Below are 24,100 nucleotides of genomic sequence, written 5' to 3'. Positions count from 1 at the left end.
GTACTGTCCCACAGGGATGTCTCATCTAGCCTGGTGCCTTCCCAAAGCAGGAATGGAGCGTGTGCCCGAGTGGGCTGCATTACATGCTCCCCAAGCAGGCAAAAAAACAACCAACAATAACATTTGGTCATTGATGGTGTAAAGTTCTGACTAAACGGTTGTCTTAGACTACAGATGTCTTAAATTACTGTAGCAATCAGTGATACAACAGTGCACTTGCCTTCATGTCTACGTACTAGGAAGTTCATATTGACTTGAATGAATTGCTGAAGCTTCTTTTTCTGAACAAGAATAGAAAGATCTCAGAGTTAGTATTTGTTAGCAGCCAAAACAAAGCCCTTCTACTGCAGAAACATCAAGGCTGGGAGCAGAAAAGGGAGGCCGTGATCCCACTGCCCTTTAATCAGGCAGAATTGTCCTCCTTTAAAATGTTAGTGCTGTGTGCTGCCAAACTGTTTTTTGACATTAACCTCAGCAAAGCTGAAGGCTGACCTTTGTAGTTGCTACCCAAAGGTGCTGCTGAAGAAATTTCCAGCCAGAAGTTAATATTTTATACACCTGGGCCAGTCGCATCTGTCAAATGAGAGTGCAGGCTTGGGGCCGTACTGACTGCACGCTCTCTTACGCTGCTGGTGGATGCCTTGGGCACACCTGGCTCCTCTCCTGGGAAGCCAGTACGAGTTTTCTTGCAAGAAGGTAACTACAAAAAAGGTGAAGTATTCATAAATATTGCTTTGACTTTTTTTCCACCTGGTGCTGTACTTATAGGTTAGTTGTTGTGGTTTTCTTTTCAAGTGGAGTTGCGTGTGTGCTTAAATGGCTGAAGGCCCATGTGGACAACGTCCCTACTAGGGGAAGTGATCTTTTTGAAAGTGTGCAGATAACTAAGTATCACCTAGTATCTAGACAGGATGAAAACCCTCATTTCATTCTGTACTCTGAATAATCGCAGTCATTTGGAGTTAGCTGCACAAAACACTTAAAGTTATAATGAGAAAAATGGATGAAAAACGTGTTTTATATATCCTTTAAAATTATTAACGTTTTAAAGACATGACAATTTTTTTTTTTCACTAGTAGCATTTTAACAAATAGGAAAAAATTAAAAAGTATCATTTTCTGCTTAGATTAAAAAAGGCACTGTTTACTACAGATCTTTTAGGTCAGGCCTGAGGATGCTGCCTTTTGCGTTCTTCTTGCATATCCAGCTCTATAGTTGCTCTGCAATGTCTGCAGTCTGTGGTTTTGGGGATGCCATGTGTTTTAAGTATGTAGGGAGCACCTCTCCTTTCCTTTATGGGCATTTTGTCTCTCACTCCATACTTCAGTGACAATGAGTTGTGTATTGTTTTTGCCCACAGGTAACAATAAGGTAACAACTCAACTCTGAATCTCCCTTTGAATGGTGGTAAAGGCAAAGACATTTGCAGAGGGATCTGGAGGTGATTTTGACTTGCAGCGTAGAGATGCTGCATTGCATGGACTGATGATACTTTATCTTTCTACTTCTGACTGTGGCTGGAAAAGGACATAGTAGTAGGAACATGAACCTCACACTGTGGTAGTCCGTGTCTCCCACACCTTCACTGGTCATAAAAAAAACAGGCTGTATGCTGCGAAAGTCAATGCTGGTGTCACCAAGTCTAGTGCATAGCTTTCCAAGTTAGCAGAAAATCAGGCCTCTTTTCCCAGAGCCCCTTAGGTGCAGTGGATGTACTTTATGGCTCCACCTGAAGGCCCTTCCAGGCCTCTTCTGCTTTAAGCAGTAGCTAAGAGGTAGCTTCACAACAGGGGACTTCTGTTTTTCTTACTTCTGCCTCACATTAATAGGGAAGATACAGTAGGTATCCCACAAATTAGGCATTATCACATATATATAAGCTTTGCACCTGCATACAGGTTTTTCTACATGAATATCAATGTTGTTTGGACTTCTCAGTCTAGGATAAAGGGAAAAGACAGAATTTACCCAGGATAGAAGAAATATCCACAGGCAGTCCTGCAGCTCTCAGGAGAGGTTAGCTTCCAGTCAGATTTTCCTCAGCTCTGCTTAACGTCTGACAAAATTGAAACAACAAAATATAAGACCTTTTAATTCTTCTTCCTGGCGCCTGTGGTCTTTAAAGCCATGTAGAACAAATAATACATAACCGGCCCATAATTCTACAGTGCTATAGTTTTGTGCTGAAATGATACAGCTGAAATACTGTATCATTCCTTTACCCCCCAAATATTCACAACTGTTATTTACAATTTAGTTTATTAGTTGTTGTAAATTCAACTCAGAGTTTTTTCCTTTTCTGTAATTTTTCTTCACTGTGCTGAGCAGATAGCTGATCTCCTTCCATTCTGCAGATATATTTCACTTAACTTAGTCTGCTTTTTCTACTTTTCCCAAAAGCATCTATCAGTAAAATTTGTAGTTAGCTTCAGTTGCTGTGGTTCTCTGGACCTTCTCTGCTTCCCTGTTTGCAGGTGTATTCCTGGCTCCCTTTCATCTGTGAATGATGAGCTGCAATCCAGTGTAGGTCTTTTAGCAATTTGATGCTTAGTTTTATTGGTTTTAGCAGAATTTGCATTGTAGTTCAGTTAATTCAATTCACAGAGAAAGATGTAAAGGAAACGGTGGCGATGAGCTGGCCCAATAAGGCAAGGAGAGAGAAAAACAAATTTGGGGTTGTGACTATGGTAAATTAACTGGCAGAAATGCTGCATTTTTTTCAGAAGTGTGAGAAGTTCCAAGTTTCTGTCTTTGGTGCTTCTGTAGCCTGTGCATTATTGAAACACTTGCTCCCTTAGACTGCATCCATACTAACAAAATCACCATCAGCAAGTTTGCTGATGACACGCAGCTATGTAGTGCCGTTGACACCCCTGAGGGATGGGATGCAATCCAGAGGTGGTGAGGCACTGGAGCAGGTTGCCCAGAGAGGTGGTGGATGCCCCATCTCTGGAGACACACAAGGCCAGGCTGGATGGGGCTCTGAGCAACCTGCTCTAGCTGTAGGACTCCCTATTCACTGCAGGGGGGTTGGACCAGATGGCCTTTAAAGGTCCCTTCTAACTCAAGTGAGTCTATGATTCTAAACTGAATAGTATTAGAAAAAGTTCCTTGGCATTGCATCCTGATTATCTATACTGTTGTGTTATTCAGCCTCTCAGGCACTGTTTTGATCCCAGCCAGCTAGTATTTCCCTAAACGGCTCCTGGGTACAGATCGGGACATACTGCAGATCAGAGACCATTCTGAGAAGTCACACTGCTTTGGAGGCAAAGATTGCAAAGCAGCATGGATGTGTGGCACTGCAGGCTAGTTTGGCCTCCAGAGAAGACAGTAGGTCTTCACCCTAAAGTAATCATCATACCATTTTTATTCTCTCTCTAGTACTGATGACTGTGCAGCAGCACAGCAAGTTGTAGCACCTCACCAGTTCAGATGAAAAATTTATTATTCTTGTTAGGGTTGTTTTCCAACCGGTACTCTAAGTCACTTTACAATTACTGGGATTGCTGAATAAAAGAAAAGCTGAATATTGGTTAAGGAAAACCTGTCCAGTTTACACTGATGGTAGTATATTTTTAATCAGCTTAGGCTGACCATGAGGCAGCATCCTGAGTCATTTACAAAAGAAAGTACAAAGTTGATCAGAACCTAGGCTTCTTGGTTGAATTCCTACTGTTTTTATGTCTTAGATTAACAGGCTGTGTCTATGTTCTCATTTAAGCACAAGCCAAGTCCTCCCTTCAGTCCAAGCTAATCTCATATTTATGATATTGGCGAGCTCCAGGCTTAGCAAGGAAAAATCATTTATAGTGAGGACAAGCTCACTGCTGACATCTGACTGCACCTTGGTTCACTGTGCTAGCATGGTGCAAGTCCAGAAGATCCCAGAGGGAACCAGCAATGTATCATAGGATTTGTGCAGTATAACATTTGCAGCTAGCTGAATGGCAAGTCTCTTTGTGGGCTGTACAAACAGTGTGTCATGAGGTGGGCATTTCCCCCCATTCCTGAAAACAATATAAACAAAGCCAGACTGTCCTCACAACCATGAGCTTGAGCAGTGGGCCCAGGTGAATCTCATGAGGTTCAAGAAATCCAAGTGCAGGGTCTTGCACCTGGGTTGAGGCAATACTATGAGCGCAAGCTGGGGGATGAAAGGATTGAGTGCAGCCCTGCTGAAAAGGATATAGGAGTACTGGTGGATGGGAAGCTGGACATGAGCCAACAATGTGCCCTCACAGCCCAGAAAAGCCAACTCTATCCTGGGCTGCATCGAAAGAAGTGTGGTCAGCAGGTTGAAGGAGGTGATCCTGCCCCCTCTGCTCTGCACTGGTGAGGCTTCACCTGAATTCAGATATGGAGTCCTCAGTACAGGAGAGGCACAGACCTGCTGGAGTGCATCCAGAGGAGGGCCACAAAAATGATCCAAGGGATGGAACACCTCTCCTACGAGGGTAAGCTGAGAGAGCTGGGACTGTTCAGCCTGGAGAAGAGAAGACTCCAAGGTGTCCTGATAGTGGCCTTTCAGTGTCTAAAGGGGAGCTACAAGAAAGAAGGGGACAGACTCTTTATCAGGGTCTGTTATGATAGAACAAGGGGAAATGGTTTCAAGCTTAAAGAGGGTAGATTTAGATTTAGGTTGGACATAAAGAAAAAGTCTTTTACAGTGAGAGCGGTGAGGCACTGGAACAGGTTGCCCAGTGATGTGGTGATTTCCTGTCCCTAGAGACTTTCAAGACAAGGCTGGATCAGGCCCTTGGCAACCTGATCTAGCTGTCGTGTCCCTGTTTATTGCAGGGGAGTTAGGCTAGATGACCTTTAAAGATCCCTTCCAACTCTAAGGATTCTATGATTTAACTATCCTTAGGTTACAGATTGCATAGTTGCTGGAAAATGAGTCAGGAAAACTATTGCTGTTTTTTTTTTTTTTTTTTTGGGGGGGGGGAGAGGCAGGGGGTGTGATAAGTATTACTTTAATGAAAAGAACACTGTTTTCTAGAAAGTAAAAAAGCAGTGACCAAACAATCCTGAATACGCTGCATCTAAGTCTTCTCATCAAAGACAGGAACTTTGAGTGGGGTCGCCTGTGGAAAAACTAAAATCAGGCAGTAAAGAACACTGGCACTGTTGTTCCTGTTTGAACACTTTCCAGCTAGAATATTATGTTTATGTTTTGTGATGTGCATGAGTGTTGAGTATCCATCGATTCCCAGATTCCTGAATTAAGTTTTATTGTTTTCAACCCATTGTAAGGCCTACATTGTTTAGTATCTATGTGATATTCTTCATCTTCCTGTCGTACTGTGGTTATTCATATCAAAGCCTGGAGAGAATTGCTGGCAAGACAGAGACATCTTGCATTCTCAGATTAGGTCCTGCCTTGATCCTGATGTTGACTGACTTGTGGAGGATGCTGAAAGAACTCTCTGTACTTCGGAGTTGTCAAGACGTTCAGGGAGTAGGGGGTGGCATATGAAAATTAAAGCTAATTAAGAGGATTGGCATTGTTAGTGGTGAGGAGGAGTCCCTGACATATTTTGTAGAAATTCTTGAATGGCTCCACTGTATAATTTGTATTCTTTCAAAAATGAATCAGCACATTAAAAAAACAAAATACAGGAAATGTAGATTAAAATGTGTACTGAGAATGGCGTTGAGATGCAAGCACAAGGTTAGCTAATGAGAAAACAAAGCTTTATTTTTAGATAATGTGCTCTTACATCCTGTAAAAACCAGTAGGGTTTAGCATCCACAGCTAGTAGAATGTCATTAATTTCAGAAGAAAATTCTAGTAATTAGTCAGAGTTCCTTCTTCAGTGAAGTTTTTGAAAACATAGATCCAACTCTCATTATAATATCAAGAAAACTCTTACCATGCTAAATACATTTCAGTCTGCCTTGCAAGATTTTCATCTGTTTTCACCTGTTTACAGCTGTGCACAGAGACTGTTCTTCTAAGGCTCCTCAAAGAAGAATTTATTTGAGAGAAAATCTCCTATCTACATTTCAGATTTTGTCCTGTTTTTGGTCATCTTGAAAGCATAAAATTACAATTACGTATCAGTTACGTGATGTTTCCTATCTTACCCTTCTTTCTATCATCTATAGTCTAATTTCGTGCACAGACAGCTTCTAGTAAAATGTGAAATTTATATTACTAAAATAAGATTTAGGTCAAAATGAATATTTCAGTGCATTTTAGATCTGCGTGCTAATTAAATTTCACAGGACTCCTCTGAAGTAGGTAATTCTCATTTTAACCTTTGAAAATGAGAAATACAAAGAAGTGATAGTCGGCTCCGTCAGCTGGAGCCATATATTTAGAAGTGTTTCATTTTAGATAATAAAACAATATGCCAGATTTTAAGCAGATCAGCAGTTCAGTGGTGGAACACCTTTAAAACTTTCGGCACTGGGAGCAAATGCCACGGAAGTGGGTGTAACAGCAGGGGCAGATCTATTTTGACAGGCCAGTGGCAGTTGCTGGTTTGACTTCTTAAGCTAAATCTTAAACTAAGATCATGATACTTGAATTAACTGTAGTCAGATTCCAGAAGAATGTATAATTCATTGATTCTTCAGGTTTTGACATCAGTATTCTTTAAAATTCAAGGTTGAGTATTCTGAATGCCAACACTGGTGCCTGAATGGGAGCCTACATTACCTTTCTCTGTTTAGATATAAGGAAACATTCTTCTACTGCAAGCATGGTCAAATGTTGGAACAAGTTGCCTGGAGAGTTTTTGGAGTCTCCATTCTTAGCAAAACCCGTCTGGACTACCTGCTGTACCTGACGCTACCTTGACAAGGAGGCTGGATTAGAGACCTCTGAGGACCCTTCTAAACTCAGCAATTCTATGATTCCAGAAGTTTGGTGAATTCATTCTTGTTTTCTGCATAAATGTACTTCTGTTTACATATGGAGAACGTGTCCAATTTGAGAATTGCAGCACACTTACTGCAGAAGCCCAATCAGGGGTCTGAAGGCAAGCCTCCTTCAGCCCTTATCTTCTGATAGATGTAAGCTAAGCAAAAGTAAGACACACCAACACAGAAGACTTCAGACAAAACACAAGGGTAATGGTTATTTTTCTAGAACAGGGAAACTGAAAAACTGTAGTCTAGAATACTCACTGTTAAGATCTGAGTTCAGTTTCTTCCTGAGCATGCCTTGCAAGATGTGGGTTCAAACACATTTTCCCAGTTCCCCAAAGAGCATTCTGAGCAGTGATTGATAAGGCAGCTTAGAATTAGGGCATTTCTTTCTTTCTTCAAATTCACCACAATTTTAATGCAAAAACTCTTGCGCATGAAGTTCATGTGAGTGTTTGGCTCAGGACTATAACTAAGGTCCCTTTTTACAAGGTAATTGCCTGGGTCATGATTGCTGCAACACACCCTTTCTTGTACGCTAAGTCCTCTTCTATCCAGCCCTTCCTAGGAATTTAAGGCATTTTACAGGGGGGAAAAAAAAAGTCTGAATTTGATTTTCAGAAGATAGGTTCTAAATAGGAAACAACAAAAGGATCTTATTGCTGCCTGTAACTGGATGCTATAAAGAAGAAAGATTTTAGATTTTTTTCTTTGTACTCTGACTTCTGATTGACTAACTAAAAGGACCTTTTGATTCCTTTTGGATACTACTATGAAGGAGCTAATTCTCCTAGATGCTTTTTTTTCTGGCAAATTCAGGCTCCTACCTAAGGTTCTGGAGTTCACTTCTAGGATCTGCTGCATAAAATGTAATAAGGTAAGTTTTAGGTACCAGGTGCCAGACGTCGGTAACAAACCAAGGATAACACTGTGAATCAGAATCAGAACAATTAAGAAATCCCACATTTCCTGAACATCCTTTTGCTCCTCACATCAACAGTGCATTAAATCTGTGAAAAACACTCGTGATTTTCTTCAGTATTTATAATGAAATCAGCAGCCAGTGACAAAATTAAAGGAAAAGATCTAGACCTTGTCAGTTCGTTGTTCTTACAACAGGAAATTCATATGGTAATATGCAGTCTAACTCCTCTGTGGATAAAAACTGCATACACAAGAATTCATGTTAACGTCTAGAACAGAAGGAAGACTTTTTTTCGACGTTATAAATATCAGCACTCATTCCTATATGCAAGTAGATAATTAGGGTAATTATTCCCAATTAGCAGCTGCAAACCCTGCAGATGGGAATTTCAGGGGCTGGTAACCATTGTAAGAAAGTATTTCTGCATGCTGTAAAGCACTTTTCATATTTTGGAAAATATATGTATAATGACCCTCACACTTGCTGTAAAACATTTTTGTTAATGCTTCAGTTTAAAGAAAACTCTTTCCGGTACTATTTCCTGAACTATTATAGTACTACTTTTCTTTAAAGCTGTAGTGCAGCCTGAGATTGCCAGGATTTTTCTGAATATTTAACCCATCAGTTAAAGTCATCGATGAACCAGTGCTGGTCAAACTGGGACTTGGATTTTACTTCTGTTCTTGCACCATGAGGACAAACAATGTCAATGGCCCTTAATTGCTTTTGAAGACAGCAGATGGACTCCAGCTGTTTTCATAGGCTGTGTATGAAACCTGAGAGAACATGCTGTGACACTTCCTTGCCGGGCTTCAGAGCCATCTCCCCTTTGCTTGTTGGGTTCTGCTCCTTTGTATGGCACAACAGTGAAAAAAAGCATACCTATTTTAATTGTATATAATGTTTCTATTTCGATAACAGGGTTCTGTGATAGTCAGCTGGTTATTCTGGTTGTAACAGGATTCTTGGTGTGTCTGTGTGTGCAGTGAGTATGTGACAAGCACAAATGGAGTGGGGATTCTCTGGTTCTTGTCTTTCTTCGGAATTCATTTAAGTTACGAACTCAGAAAGTATAAGAAATGTAATTAGCAAAAACAGTAACGCATGTAACTCTAAGATTTTATAAAGCTTTTTAATGTGAAAAACCAGATATCTTCTCTTTTAAAATAAGCTTTCACTTCCAAGAAACAACTAAGCTTGTGTGTATTCCTTTATCCTTATCCTATCCTTATCTCTTCCTTATCTAGTTATTTGAACATGGAATTTCAGTCAAAAAATGTTGGCAAAGTAGTTATTTTTGTATGAGTAACTAAAAAATCCTGATCAATGTCTTCTTAAAATTTCAATTTAATTATATTTGAGCTAAAAAAGAGAAAAAATCAAGCCAAAATAATTGTTCTATGAAAAAGTTATGTTTTTTGAACAAGAGTATTAAAACTGTAATAATTCAGCTTCAATACAGAAAATTACCCAGTGTACCTTGTTCATCTAGGTGTCCATTAAAAATTTTTCAGCATTTGGAGCTTGTTTTTAGCTTTGCTGACATATAAGTAATAAAGAGTGTTTAGAAGTGAGAGCCTGTTCACGTGATTTCCATTAATTTTTTGTAATATAACTTTCTAATTCTGATTTTTACATTTAATTGTACTGCCAGTTGTGGATAATAAGGCTTAAAATATTTATACTGTACATTTTAGAGGTCTAACTACTACAAGTATTACTACCTCTTAATTTTCACAGAATCCCAAAAATCTTTCCTCCTACATACATTTTGTATACTAGGTTTTAGAAAAGGAATGAGGAGGATGTGTCACATTTAGAGATTTTAAGTTTGGAAAAATTTTTCATGCTATTCCTCCAACCACCATCCAAAGCTGAATCATAATTAAGGTTTCATAGACTCTTAGAATTAAGGTTTGTTTCTTTGCATGATCTAAGCCATAATTCATTTGGATTCATGCTCCATCCTGTTACTTCATATAACTCATAATAATTTATTTCTCTGATATTTCCCTCTAACATTTTCTGTTCTTTGTGATCTGATTCATCTTTCTCACTGACTGCATCTTCAGTATCTTTTTCTCTCCTGAGCTTGTTTATTTAATATCTCTGTCTTTACTTGTTCACCCTCTTTTAAAATTTCATTTCCTCCCTATTCCCTTTTTGGGACTCAAAGCACCACTCCAGTTCACCTGTTGTGTGGCTAATTCATGTATCTTGAAAGGCAGCAAAGATGACAGGGAGATCATGTTAGTTCTTTAAATCTGAACTCCAATCCTGCTGAAATCAATGGGAACATTTACTGCAGCTCCACAGTGAACTCTGTCTGTAGGTCTCAAAAATATTTGACTTGAAAGTCTTTATCTGGCATCTTGCTTTGCAGAAACTCCTTAATATATGTTTAACTTGAAGTTCTGATTTGTAGTGTGTTGGTAAATAATGCCGTTGTACTATGTAATGTATAGGAAGTCATTATGCTGATAAAGGATTTGATGCTGCCACGTGCATCAACCCTGGTCTCCTGAAGTGTTCTGTCGCATCTTTCTTTTTAACTATAAATCCTTATAATGGATTTCAGTGAGTTGCTTATATCGTTTAAGCAAATCACAGACCTCTGGAGATCATTGAGCCCAACCTCTCCTGCTAAAGCAGGTTCACCATAATAAGTCACACAGGAAAGTGTCCGAGTGAGTTTGAACATCTTCAAAGAAGGAGCCTCCACAGCCTCTCTGGGGAGCTTGTTCCTGTGCTCTGTCACCTTCAAAGTAAAGAAAGTCTTCCTCATGTACATATAGACCTTCCTCTGTTCCAAATTGTGCCCGTTGCTCCTTGTCACTGTTCTGGGCACTGCTGAAAAGAGCCTGATCCCAGTCACTTACCTTTAGATATTTGTAAGCATTGATGAGATCCTCTCTCAGCCTTCTCATCTCCAGGCTGAAAAGTTCCAGATCTCTCAGCCTTTCCGCATTTGAAAGATGCTCCAGGGTCCTCATCATCTTTGTGGCCCTCTGCTGGACCCTCTTTAGAACTTCCCTGTCTTTCTTGAATTGGGGAGCCCAGAACTGGACACAGTACTCTAAACGTGGCTTCAGCAGGGCAGAGCAGAGGGGGAGGATCACCTCCCTCCACCTGCTGGCCATGCTCTTTTCAATGCACCCTAGGATGCCGTTGCCCTTCTTGGCTTCAAGGGCACACTGCTGGCTCATGGCCAACCTGTTGTCCACTGGGACACCCAGGTCCTTATCTGCAGAGCTCCCTTCCAGTGGGTCAGCCCCTAACCTGTACAGAAGCATGCTTGCTGAGTTTATATGCAAGTTTTTAAACAAGGCTGGTTTTTCTGGAAATTGAAAATACTACTCCTGTTCAATTCTCTGTTAGTTTGTAGTACAGACACATATCTGTATTCTACAAATGTATCATCTGACCATTAGATTTACTATTTGAAAAACTACCCCAACTGTATGAAAGCAGCTCCAGCTTCAATGCATTAATAACTGGCTGCATTCCTGATATGTTACAGTCTCTATGAAGTATTTAGCAGTTGCTAAATTAAAAAAAAAAATAGTTTGCCACATTTGCTTTTTTTTCTTTTTCAGAAGTTTGTCCTTAATCAGAATACTATCCATTTATGCATAAATCATGGCTTAGCTTAATTTAGAAACTCAGTGAGTTTTCTGTCTGAGACATACGATCAGCATGCCGTTCATCAGCTGAAAATCTGCATGCAAACTTTTAAGACGTTAAGATTTCCTGCAATTTAGAGCATACCTACATATAGACCTTTGCAGCAAAACACACAAGCAATGACTTGATCGTTTCTAAGGTTCTAACAGTGATAAAGTTAAAATTTCCCATCCTGAAATTGAAAGTAAGTTCCCAAATCATTTGTGGCCCTTAGAAATTTCTTTCTAGGTGATCTTTTTCTGAAGAATAAAAACTTTACAGCTTCTCTGTGTAAAATGGAAAATGGAAGGAAGTATTTAAATATATGAAAACAACTCACGTTTTGCATTTGTGTTTGATGATCTCCATTAGGTACCTCAGGATGAATGGGGAGGATACCCTGCCGGTGGGAAAGACGAAGAGATTCCCTGCAGAAGAATGAGAAGCGGGAGCTATATTAAGGCTATGGGAGATGAAGAAAGTGGAGACTCTGATACTAGCCCCAAGACATCACCAAAATTAGCAGTTCGACCCGAGTCATTATTAAAATCCATTGGACAGAGACCACTGGGAGACCATCAAAAGTAAGTTTTATTACACCATGTTATAACCCTTTCTGAAAATTTCCATGAGTAGATAATTTTTCTTTGTGTCTTATTGATAGTGATCAGTCTTCGTAAGAAAAGAATATACTGTAGGTAAAAAGCTAACTTTGTCTTACTTCGTTTTAAATTAGCTACAGTTTCTCTTCATTAGTGGATGAAAAACTGCTGTCTTCCTCCATTTGTGTAACCATCTTGTGCACCGTCTTGTCAGTACAGTACTTTCTCTATGTATCAGAGAAATTGTATCATACTCATTTAACACTTTGTGGATGGTTTGGTTCGACTGCTTTTTTGTTGTTACTTTTTGTTGTTGGTGGTATTTCGTTTTGCTTTGTTTTGTGCTTTTTTCTTCATTCATAGTACCTTTAATATGACCTATTAAAAAACTAATGCAATTTTAAAAACTATAGGAAAACATGTTGTATGTTTATCTTTATTTTCTCTTCAACCTTTCAATGTATCATTTTTTAAGTAAACTGTAATTCTTCTTTAGAAGACGATTGGAAAGTGGTAACCACATTTGAAATGTGCTTCTGTTAGTGCGGCTGGGTGTTTCTCACAGCTTAGAAAGTTGATCTTTTTGCCTGGGAGAAATACATAAAAAGAAGAAATGAAGAGTGAAACCTTTGATTGTTGTTTATTGTTCTCTTGATAATACCATGCATAGTATAGCATAGTGACTCATCCTTTCATAAAATAAAATGAAACAAAACAGAAACCTTAGGCAAAAAAATACTTTTGGCTTAATTAGATTGCATTATTTAGCTTGCAATCTAGAAGAAAAGCACCAGCTTTCCCTGCTACTGAAGAGAACAGTTGTTTTGTACAGTTTCTTATGCAATTCTATAGCTTCTATTCAGATGCATACAGAACAATGTTTGCACTGTGAGATGCTGTAAGATTTCTGAGATACTATGAAACAAGAGTGCTCTGATGAAATTTAGTCAGAACAACTTAAGGCATCACAAAGAATGCAAAAGTCCTGTGTTTAGGCAACTGAGCCAAATTCTGAATGTGAATCTGAAGGATTTGCTAAAATAGCTCCACTGGTGAGACTGTGGCCTATAATGTAAGTACTGCTGTCAGACCTGTACCTGGTTGATTTCCAAAGGTCAAAATATGCGAGCTTAAAGGTAGTGGCTGGAATTGACATTCAAATCTGTTATACCCATAGTTGTCATATCTGGGCTAAATTTTGATGTTGAGGCACGCTGGTTATATTGACTGGTTTAGTCAGGGTTTCTCAAGGTCTCTGGGAAACAAAGAGAGTGGTCAGTGCGTCAGTGGGTGAGTAGAGGTCTTTCAGGATAAGAAGCCCATAATTTTTCAGCAGTGGCAGAGCCTTATTTTCCGAATTCCTCTGAGTTGGATTTTCTTGTAAATGGCTGTGAAAGCTGTGGGTCCTGCAAAAGGTCAGATATCCCAGAGGGATAAACTGTACTAAGGGAGAGTGATCTAAAGTCCAGGGCATGCTAAGAGTGACCCTTCTGAAGGCAATGGGCAAAGGGGAGGTAGTCAGCTTTCACACATTGACAAGCTGTATTTCTTCTAGTAAATTAAACAGTGCCAGAGCAGAGGCATAAGCACAGAAACCTGATCACGTGGGTGACCAAGTTTTAGAGTGGTCTCCACCAGATTTGTCATTTGGGCCTATGAGTGCTGCCTCAACTAGTGCTGAGACATGGTCTGGGTGGTGGTGTAGCCCCGGGATCACTCCCAGAAGGCAGTTTGGATGCAGTCATCCTATTTTGAAGGGTAAAAGAGTATTACAATGTGGTTATGGCTGGACAATGCCAGTTGGCTTCAAGGGCAGAGAACAGGCATTGGCATGGGTTAATGTATTTGTACAGACATAGCCACTGAGTCTGAGGAGAGCAGCAAGGACTGCACCAGTTAGATCCCAAAGTGTCAGGGAGCACCAGTGTTTTCTGATGACAAAAGGGGAAAGCCAAGTGCCTATCAGAGCTTAACTCTGCATTCTTGACTCTGCCTTATCATGTGCTTGCCAACTATTGATAAAATAATCCCTATGCTGCTCTAAAGTCGGCCCTCTTGTAAAAGAGATACTGCATTGTTATGCTGGTTATCCTGTCAGATTTAACTTTCTGAGGTGACAAGGATAAAGGATCTGCTAGATCAGTAGGTAATTTGTCAGTGAGTAGGTGGATTATGGGATCCAGCTCCAGATGAACTGGAGATGCAGGCATTCTGTCACGGATGGAGGTACTTGGGGCACTGTGCACAAACCCAGAAGATGGTTCATCCAGAAATCTTTCTATCTTGTATCATATCTATGAGCTTTTTCACTAGTAACACAGGCTAAAAGCTTTGCTCAGAGACAGTTCAAACTTGCCAACTATTTAGACCAAATAAAATTTTTCTTCTTCTGCTCCTGTAGGTAGAGCGCTCCCCCAGGCTAAGATTGAAACAGCAGAAATATTCCTGTGAGCAGCAGTTTCAGTGCCTCCCCTAGACAAGAATAGTCTTGGGGATCTTGAGACATACTTTTTTTTAAAAAATATTTGCTTTAAAAGTTTGCTTATTTTTTTCTGATCTGTTAAATCATCAAGGCAGAGGTCTGTATCAAACTGTTTTCTGTCAGTTGTCCATGTGTTACAAGAAAACTGATCAAAACATAGTTGATTAAAACCCCAGTGCAATACAGTTGCAGTGTAGTGAGGTTGACAGCAATGCATGTTCCTGGCCCCAAAGGATCTAACGGCATAGAGACCACTAACTGCAGTAGGAAAAGGAGGATAGTTTTTGTGATACTGTGAAACACTATTAGGAATCTGCTGACAATTTGTCGTAAACGCTGCATTAGAAATAACTGAGCATCCGACCTGTTGCTGATGTATCTTTAAAACCTCGTTTTTGCTTTAAACTGAGGACAGTACCTTGAATCTGCCAGCCTGCTATGTACAGTTTTTTTCTTGTGACATTCAGACAGAAATGTCACAACTATCCTTGTTCTTGGATCTCTGTCTTGCAAAAACCTGCAAATTCCAACAGCCCTTGACATTATGCAGTACTTTGGGCAAGCTGGCAGACAGAAAATTTCTTGTTTCACAGAAATACTGATGAAATAATGATCCTAAGCCTGGGATTTCACCAGAAGCTATCTCCTCTCAGTCGTTCCCTGTCACCTTGTCAGTGTGGATCCCTGTTAAGTCTGTTGGATCGTTATGAAGGGTATAGCAAGTGGTGATGGCCATGGAGCCTGCCTCCCTCCTTCCACATGGCTCAGTAATCCCCCTTGCATGCTGAGTGCCCTTTGTACTGCTGATCTCACTGCTGAGCCAGAAGTGAAGGTTTTGAACAGCATTCTTGCATGTATAGCTGGACTGAATAACATTTCTGGCATGTCTTATGAGAAATTACATAATTTGAGATATCAGCTGTGTTAGCTTGCTTTTTAGCTTGTTTATAGGGTGGAGGGAGCTAATGCACAGAAATAAAATGGGGCTTTTAGTCTCTTAGTCCTTTGCTTGAATGGACAGGATAGCTCAGAACTGAGATCTGGAAGAGAACCAGTAAACCTGCAATCTGAATGCTGATAGTTGGTATAAAAACAAGCTTTTGCTTCAATAGGTGGGTTTCATAAGAATGCACCTAGTTTTCTATCACTTTCCTGAATAGGGTAAAATGGAAACTAGACAAGTTTTCACTTAACCTTAAACATAATGTTGCTGTGTGTGCATGTTTCTCCTCTGAGTTTTATCGGGCATCTTTGAAAGGAATTATTTCCTATTTAAATTCCATTTCTATTTTGACTAAAGTAAGCCCCTGTTTTGTTGGTTCATGATTCAGAAAATCAAACATTAAAAATTCATGAACAATAAAAATGCATATTTGTATCTGAGTAAATAATTTTATGTAACAACATAACAAGTAGGTAAATGTAACTGATTTAACAGGACCATTAACATTCTGAGATCGTTTCTTTTAAGTAGCTCTTGGAAAGAAGCATATTTTAGTCCAAGTGGAAATGAGAAAGAAGTTTAGGGTCTGCTCTCTGCTGTTTCACACAGATGGTAGTTGCAGGGCTTGCACCCAAACACTGCCATCTGATCACCGCCGCTATCAAACTGTTGGCACAGCCAGCATGATCCCAGCCCGCCTGCAGCCCAGCACATGGCTGGCTGCTAGGCATCGCCCAGGCATGTTGCATGGACTCACCCTGCTGGATGCAGTCACCCTCGATACAAGATAAGAAAGTTTAATCATGCAGATCAGTGGGCCGAAGGGTCAGAAAACAGATCTGACTTATTTCTGATGTAGTCTAAATGATTCAAATTTTGCTGGATTTTTCAAAAATTAAATGCATCCAGATATCTATGGACTACTCACTGAAGATAAATGCAGTTCAACTCTTTCTTTGTGAATGCAGTTTCGAAAGAATAAGTAGCATGTCATGCTATTCGCTACTATAGCATCAAGTCAAAGGCCAATGTAATTTATTATTATTATGAAATTGCATTTGAGTGAAATATAATACAATAAAGCTTGCTGTGCTGGAGACAGAACACGTATTTGAATCTGCTTCCTTTCCAACTTTTTGCTTTCTTGGAATTGTGCCAGAAGTGCCATTTATTGTGGAAATTACCTAGAGTCACAGGGAAAACATGCTTAATTTTTTTTTTTAACATCTTTTTTAGTATTTTGTTACTTTGCTTTATGATTAGGCGTAGAAAATCTTCTGGATGTCAGCTTTGGTGTCCTTTGAGCATATATATGTGTTTTGGAGGTGAAGCAAACCTTTTCAATTCAGTCCATTGTTTTTTGCTGTGTTGAGATGCTGTTGGGGATGGAGTTCAACTCTGATGGAAGACAGAATATTTGCAGAATATAGATCGTAGAAGGTATGTACTGTGCTGCCAGGTATTTTCATTTATAGTAACAGAGCAGAGAGCTGAACAGGTAATGGAACTGTTAGCTGAGACAAAGGGAATGTCTATCCTGAACAAGTTCCATGGAACCTTGGAAGAGAGACTGCCCCACATGGTTTGTAACCTAGTCAATGTCATTTTTCAGTATTTGTGACAAAAGCAAACAAAGCTGAGAGATGGAACCATCAGACACGCTGGGTTCTGGAAAGGAAAGCTCAAAATAAAAGTTTTGGACTATGTGATGGAAAAAAATGTATGACTGAAGACAATATTCTAGTTATTTGATGCTTCTCATATACAGGAACAGAGCACTTAATATACTGATTATGTAAATGAACAGGATAGCCCTGCAGAAATAGCTAGTTCCGTTTTCAGTATCTCCTTTTTGAAGTGTTGTGAAAGACTGAAAGCTGTCTAACCATTTAGTCAAGAGGGATAACAATAGCACTCAGCCCAAAGTTAACACGCTCCATTTGAAGATCATACTGGTATCACTTACACAAATGAATAATCGTGCTGTGCTGAAGCTTTCCATTATGCTCTGACTCATGGGAAACTAGAAACTGCATGCATAAAGATAAAATAGATTAAGCTACAATGAAATAAAAACATTGACAGCAATGTGTGCTTTTGTTTCTTGATCCTCTAATGGCAGATGTTATTGTGGTAGCTGGTAGTCCAGATACATTAAGTTAATGGGTGAGCAGACAGAAAGGTATGTAAATAGGTGCTACAGGTACCTATGTAGATAGGTACTATGCAAATGTAGTGTTTCAGTGAGGAAGGAAGTCTGCCATGGCAATAATTATTTGGTGGATTGCTGCAGTAGATTAGCAACGCTGCTAATGTTTTTTGCCTTTGTTTTCTCTTGGCTACGTTCTCCCTCTACTCACCTCTGCAACGTTGTGGACCCTTATGGAAGTGTTTCATGAAGTGCTTGTTTATTGTGAAATGTTGTTTATGGGGAAAACAGCATTGTTGGGTGTTATTAAAGCCCACAGCACACTTGAAGAACACTGTGCATGTCTACATTTCAGCCACTTTCCTTTGCAGTCTGATTCTTCAACATTAAACCAGTTTATTTAGCAGTTTCAGCTGATGTGCCTAAATCTGACCCAAAATTGTTGACCCACAAATGTTCTCTGGGCTTAAGGTTACACCAAATTAAAGCAATGATCTGAGTTAAGAATAATTTTTCCCTGCCCTTACACTTTTTTTAGATTGAGAGATTTCACCTCTCTGTGCTCATACTGATTTATGCTGACGTGAATATCTGGACTATGACTCATGGCAGGTGCACATGTTCTCTTCTACAGACTCTGTTTTGGCATCGTTTTTCTTGTCAAAGTACACATAAAGGGGAGTTAAACCGGAACAAGATGTGATAGCACTCATCTGCCAGAGCGCTTCGTTCAGCAGGAAGCATGGAATATCAAAAGATCCTCTAAGACAATGGGAAATCTCCATTTAAAAATACAATCTTACCACCTATAATTATGTATGCTAACCATAGCACACTTACAACAGGAGGAACTGAAAACAAAAGAAAAGCAATAGGGATGCTGCAAAGAACTTCATAGTTGAGAGGTTAAACACAGCTTCCTTGCTAGAGAAATGTGTCATATCTCTATGGTAGTTATTGTGGCAAACCATTGAGGCAAGGCTTTTTTGTTCCAATTTTTAAGGGTAAACTTAAGTTTACCCTTAAACCTTACGTGTTTTAAAGTAGGAATGGTTTAGAAGCTGTTCCTGAAGAATGTTTTGAATAGAAGTGATGGGGAAAATCACTAGAAAAGTAATCCTCACCTTTTATATGCTTTTTATTTATCTTTTTTTTCCCCTCGATCTTCTTTTTTTCCTCTATCTTCTTGTGTTTTTCCTCAATCTTCTGACTCCAAAAAGCCTCATTACACACTTCATTAGCAGCTTTCTGAGGCCCTGTAGTGTACTAGCATCTACTCAGAGTCTCTGAGGGGTGAAATTGGAGATTTACTGAGGAGGGTTTGAGGCCTAATTACAAAGCCTTATCAGCTAATAATGCAATCAGTGGGCCACTGGCACAGTGATAGTGTTCTCTGCCACAGTCAATAAGATCTGGGTGAGATTAGTCCACAGGGTTAAGAAGGAATGCTGATGAAGGGCAACTAGTCATCTGCCTACCTAGGAGGCATCTTTTATGGGGTCAGAAGAAGGTCCCTATCCTTTCTTCCTTGGCAGAATAATGGGTAATTCTCTTAAGCAGCGTAAGACTCCTTGTTCTCTTAGAAGTAGCAGAGCTGCCTTTCACCAGTGTCTTTTTGAAATCCAGAGAGTAATTGAACCAGATCACTTGCCTTATTGTAGTGTACGCAACCTTTATGTTGTAGGACTGAAACCTACTACCCTGGATTAGGGACAGAAAGGGAATTCTGAGGGTCTGAACAAAGTGCAGAGTCTTCACAGGAATAAATCACACTTTTCTCAGAAATATGCAATTATGTGATGGATTGTGGTGAAACTATGGTAAGATTTAGTCCAATCTTGCAACTGCAAATACTCAGACCCAAGAGAAAATATATTTTTATTTTGGTTTTGTTTGTTTGTTTCTTTTTTTGGTTTTGTTTTTTTTTTTAATAATTCCTGATTTCAATGAATATGTTGTTTCTGTATTTCATTTGAAAAATTGAATCAAGAGCAGCTTTTCTCATTTGTTTAGTTTTTAGTTTAAAAAAAAAAAGAAACTAAGGTATGTGTATAGAAACACTTCTATACTTCAGGCATGGATCTGAAAAATAAGGTGTTTTTGTTAGCACAGATCGTGTATATTTCCATTTCTTAGAGTTCTACTGCATGGTTTGCTTAAATTTTTTTTCTTTTCAGAAGTTGCATAGTCTCGTAGTGTTCTCCAACTCAGTATGAGGAAGTCACTTCTTTGTTTAAGGCCTGTTGGCTTCAACAGTCTTACATGCATGCTTAAATTAAGATGCTGATAGTGGTACTTTAAATGCCTCTAAATTTTTGCCATAACATTTGTCTGACTTTCTTTGTTGCTGACCAGTGGTCTCTGGGATAAGCTCAATAAAGGATGCTGGGACAAGACTTTTACAATTAAGTATATATGCACATCTGTCACCTCTTACAAACAGTAGCTTTCAGTTCAGACTTCCCACGCCAGACCCTTTTTATTATATCCATATTTTGCAAATTTTGGAGAACAGGCTTGATTGAGCCTACACCTTCTGTACTTTTGCAGAGAGTGATCAAACCATCAGACTGTTTAACTGTTCTAGATGATTTTCTCTTGTATTCTGGTTCATGTGGTACTAAATACCTAACTACTTACTGGCAGGAAAGCTTCTCTCCTTCCAGTGATTAGTAGATATTTCGTATTTCATAAGGAGGGCAGTGGCAGTCCCCAACTCTTTTGTAACATATTCTTGTAGTAAATCAAATGTTTGATATCTTTCAGACACCTTTTTAAGAAAGGCTAGGTGTCAACGATGAAATACGTAGGCCTGTTAAGAATTCATTTTGTCCCAAATTCTAATGTCTATCACTGATCAAAGAGAAACTCCAGTCTGACAAATATTAGAGAAGAAATTCTTCACTGCAAATAAATTCTCCAAATTTATGTGTACTTTCAGTTTTTCAAAGAACTGGAATAACTGCATTATTCCAAAGGGAGAATCAGACTTAATGCCTATGCTCTGAGTTCTCCATTGCACTGCGGGCAGGCACATCTGTGCCCCTGTGCAGAGCTCTATTGATTTCAGCAGGGATCCGCAGAGACGCAGTGTGACTCGCAGCTGCTGTACAATGGTGCTGCTAGCTAAGCTTAATCATTAGATTCTGGTCGATGAGTTATTTCACGTACCTACTGAGACATAGTTAAGACAGATACAGATAGACGAATGAATATCCATTGAAATGCAAATCTCTCAATAAAATAGGTTTTGATAACTTACGCTACTTTGCTAATCCTAATGCACCTGCCTTTTAGGTGCCCGAGATGAATTCTACAAATTTTTTCTTTTTGTCCCAGAATGATACTTCTGAATCGCATGTACTGATTTAAACAGAGGTGATTGTACCTTCCTTAATGTTCCCATTCATTCTTAGATTTTCTGACAAATGAAGGCATGATCATGCAAATAAAAACGTGAGATTTTAGAATATTACAATTCCAGAAGTTAATTTGATGGAAAATGGACTTTTTTTATATCCGATGCTCTCTTAATAAACTTGATAGGCCCTTTCAGAATCAGAAGGTGACTTTGTTACTGCAACTTTTAAGGGCCTGTGAAGACATTAATTTACTTTTGGTATCTCCTTGACCCAAGGTGCACTGGAAGGTGAACGTTCTGGGGGATGATCACTGTCTTGAAAGTGTGTGAGTAGATCGAGGAATAAACTTGACAAGTATATCACATTTGCTGTATTGCTGGCATCATGTTCATGTTTTTTAAACAAAGGTATCGGTTTTATGACAAAGTATATGATACCATAGAATCATAGAATTAGCTAGGTTGGAAAAGACCTACAAGATCACCTAGTCCAACCATCCACCTACCACCAATAACCCCACTAAACCATGTCTATCAACGCTTTATCTATATGTTTCTTGAATACCTCCAGGGATGGTAACTCAACCACCTCCCTGGGCAGCCCATTCCAGCGCCTGACCACTCTTTCAGGAAAGTAGTGTTTCCTAATGTCCAGCCTAAATCTCCCCTGCCGCAACTTGAAACCATTCCCCCTCGTCCTGTCACTAGTTACAAGAGAGAAGAGGCCGACCCCCAGCTCACTACAACCTCCCTTCAGGTAGTTATAGAGAGCGATGAGGTCTCCCCTGAGATTCCTCTTCTCCAGACTGAGCAATCCCAGCTCCCTCAGCCGCTCCTCATAAGGCCTGTGCTCCAGACCCCTCACCAGCTTCGTCACCCTCCTCTGAACACGCTCCAGGGCCTCAATGTCTTTCTTGCAGTGAGGGGCCCAAAACTGGACACAGTACTCAAGGTGCGGCCTCACCAGGGCTGAGTACAGAGGGCTGAGTTCAATCGCTCATTAGTAAATAATATACAGGTAGAAAAGCACAAGAAAAAATGTGACTGAAAACCCTTTCTCAGGCTGCATATACCATGTTTTTTTCACTGTCAGGTACTGCTGCCCAGCAATATGAATTTGCCAGGAAAAGTTAGGGGCTTCGTTTGTTTTACTTGGACTCTGGCATGGCTATAAACTGTAAGATCAAGTCAGTTGTTAAATCTGGCATTTCAGAGTGTCCTAAAAGGAAAACGATACTGTTTTATTATCATACATATCAGATATCTTTTAACCAAATGGCCAAAAGTCGTCCCTTCTGTAGAATATCCATTTGTTATATAAGTCACTGTGTGGTACTGAATGCTGTAAGTCCAGTTTGCAGAAGTGCTAGTCATAGAACATTGACACAGGCTCTGGGAAAAAAAAGAGCCACATCAGCATCTGAGCTCAGCAATGACAAAGCATGAGCTCAATGCTGCACAAAGTGACAAACCAAGTGAGTGGTGCAAAGGGCTGTAGTAAAGACCACAGCGAGAACACCATGAATCAGCCAGCACTTCATGCTGAAGTTGTTTGTCTGCTTCAGGCACTATGCACAGTTATTTAAACTTTACAAAAGTTTAGGTAAAACAGTGGAATTCAGGAAAAAGAGCAAAGGAAGTTATTTAGTGTAGCGTAACTTAAACATTTTACTCCTCTTAAAAATGCAGTTAACAGAGGAATTAAATGGCTAAATAATAGATGGCTAAGGATGAGGAAATAAGAGTCCTTCCCTTACTGTTAGTTAATGCTTTACTGCAGTTATTGCATTAGCTTACACGACTGTTCCATTAATTAAAGCATGTTCTAAATAGCTCTTCAGTTTTTCGAGTCTTAGTTCCAATAGGATAAGTGGGTAAAAAAGGTAAGGAGATATAGGTATGCTCTTCCATCTAATCTAAAGATCACCTAATGCTTTTTGATCATAATAAGTAAACTTAAATTTCTTCCTACGTTTTTACTGTTTGTAGTCCTTTTAAGGATGGCTACAAGAGATGGGAAAACAGAAGAAAATTTGGTTTCTGAAAGTCAAAAACGTCTTTTTTTTCTTTCCTTTTTTCTTTTTCAGTATATCTGGTTGCTTTTAGGTCTGAAGTACCGGAGGTTACTGGTTTCTGTGATGATGTTTTGAAAGTTCTGAAACAGAACTGTGAGCTGGGAATTGAGAGGGGTCTAGGGAGCAGCAAGGACTAGGATCTGGGTTGGTCTAGAAGGAAGGAGTGCTGGATGTGTGGGTTTGGTAAATGTAAACTCAGGGGCTGGAGGAAAATGCAGCTTTCAAGTAGGAGCAGCAGGGTGTATGAGGTCTGGGTATGGAGGCCTGAGGCTTTGCAGGCTAGAGGAATGCAAGAAAAGGGAGGCTGTGATGCAAGACTTCTAGAAACTTATAAGTACTCTTTTTTGGACTATTATCTCTTCCCTTATTCTTCATCTTTTTTTTTTTTCCTGTTGGAATGTTCAGTCTAACTTCTTCCTCGTTCACTCTATATCAGGGTGATATGTATGAGACGTACTATCAGTATACTGGTATACTATCCCAGATAAGCATGCCATGCTATAGTTGACTTTATGTGGGTATAATACAGTGCTTTCTCTTCCCTGAATACACTCACACAATCTGCCAAGCACTGAAAGTGCTGTTGCAAATTTGGCTATCTTCATTGGGACTCCTAAAGCTTTCCTCTTAGAGTAGGCGTTGTCAAGAGCTGCAAGGTCAGTACACGAGATTACCTTATATCCAAAAGTTTGTTGAGGCTTTGAACCTTGCTTTCAGATAAGGGACCTCTCAAAAAAGATTTCCTCCTAGCTTTCGTGGACTTCCTCTGAAGCCAATGGAAAAGGGAAGGCAATCCTTGAGGGCAAAAATAAAAAAAATAATAATAAAAAAAAAGCTTTTAAAGGGGAATCCATTCCTAAGAACTCGTCTGTTTCGAAAAGCAAGTGGAAAGTGGACTGACCTACCAATTTAATTTTTGCTTTTAATGTCTTCCTCTTCCTTTATTTCCATAGTACCAAACTTTGCAGTCACCTTTTTGATGTTAATGCATGTATTTGTTTTGTGGTCCTGGAGACTGTCAAA

General features: G+C 39.6%; 1 protein-coding gene across 1 annotated transcript in view; it reads left to right on the top strand.

Annotated features, from left to right (window-relative positions):
* DLGAP2 (DLG associated protein 2) overlaps positions 1–24,100 on the top strand; it is a 108,519-nt gene that overhangs the window by 21,201 nt on the left and 63,218 nt on the right. Inside the window, exon 3 of the mRNA XM_021392508.1 lies at positions 11,838–12,049. Within this exon, the coding sequence (XP_021248183.1) occupies positions 11,838–12,049 (212 nt within the window). The remainder of the gene's footprint in view (positions 1–11,837; positions 12,050–24,100) is intronic.

Source organism: Numida meleagris, chromosome 3 (assembly GCF_002078875.1).
Source record: "Numida meleagris isolate 19003 breed g44 Domestic line chromosome 3, NumMel1.0, whole genome shotgun sequence".
Classification (NCBI taxonomy): Eukaryota; Metazoa; Chordata; class Aves; order Galliformes; family Numididae; genus Numida; species Numida meleagris.
Note: the sequence above shows the minus strand (reverse complement) of the source record. Positions and strands in the feature narration are given on the sequence as shown.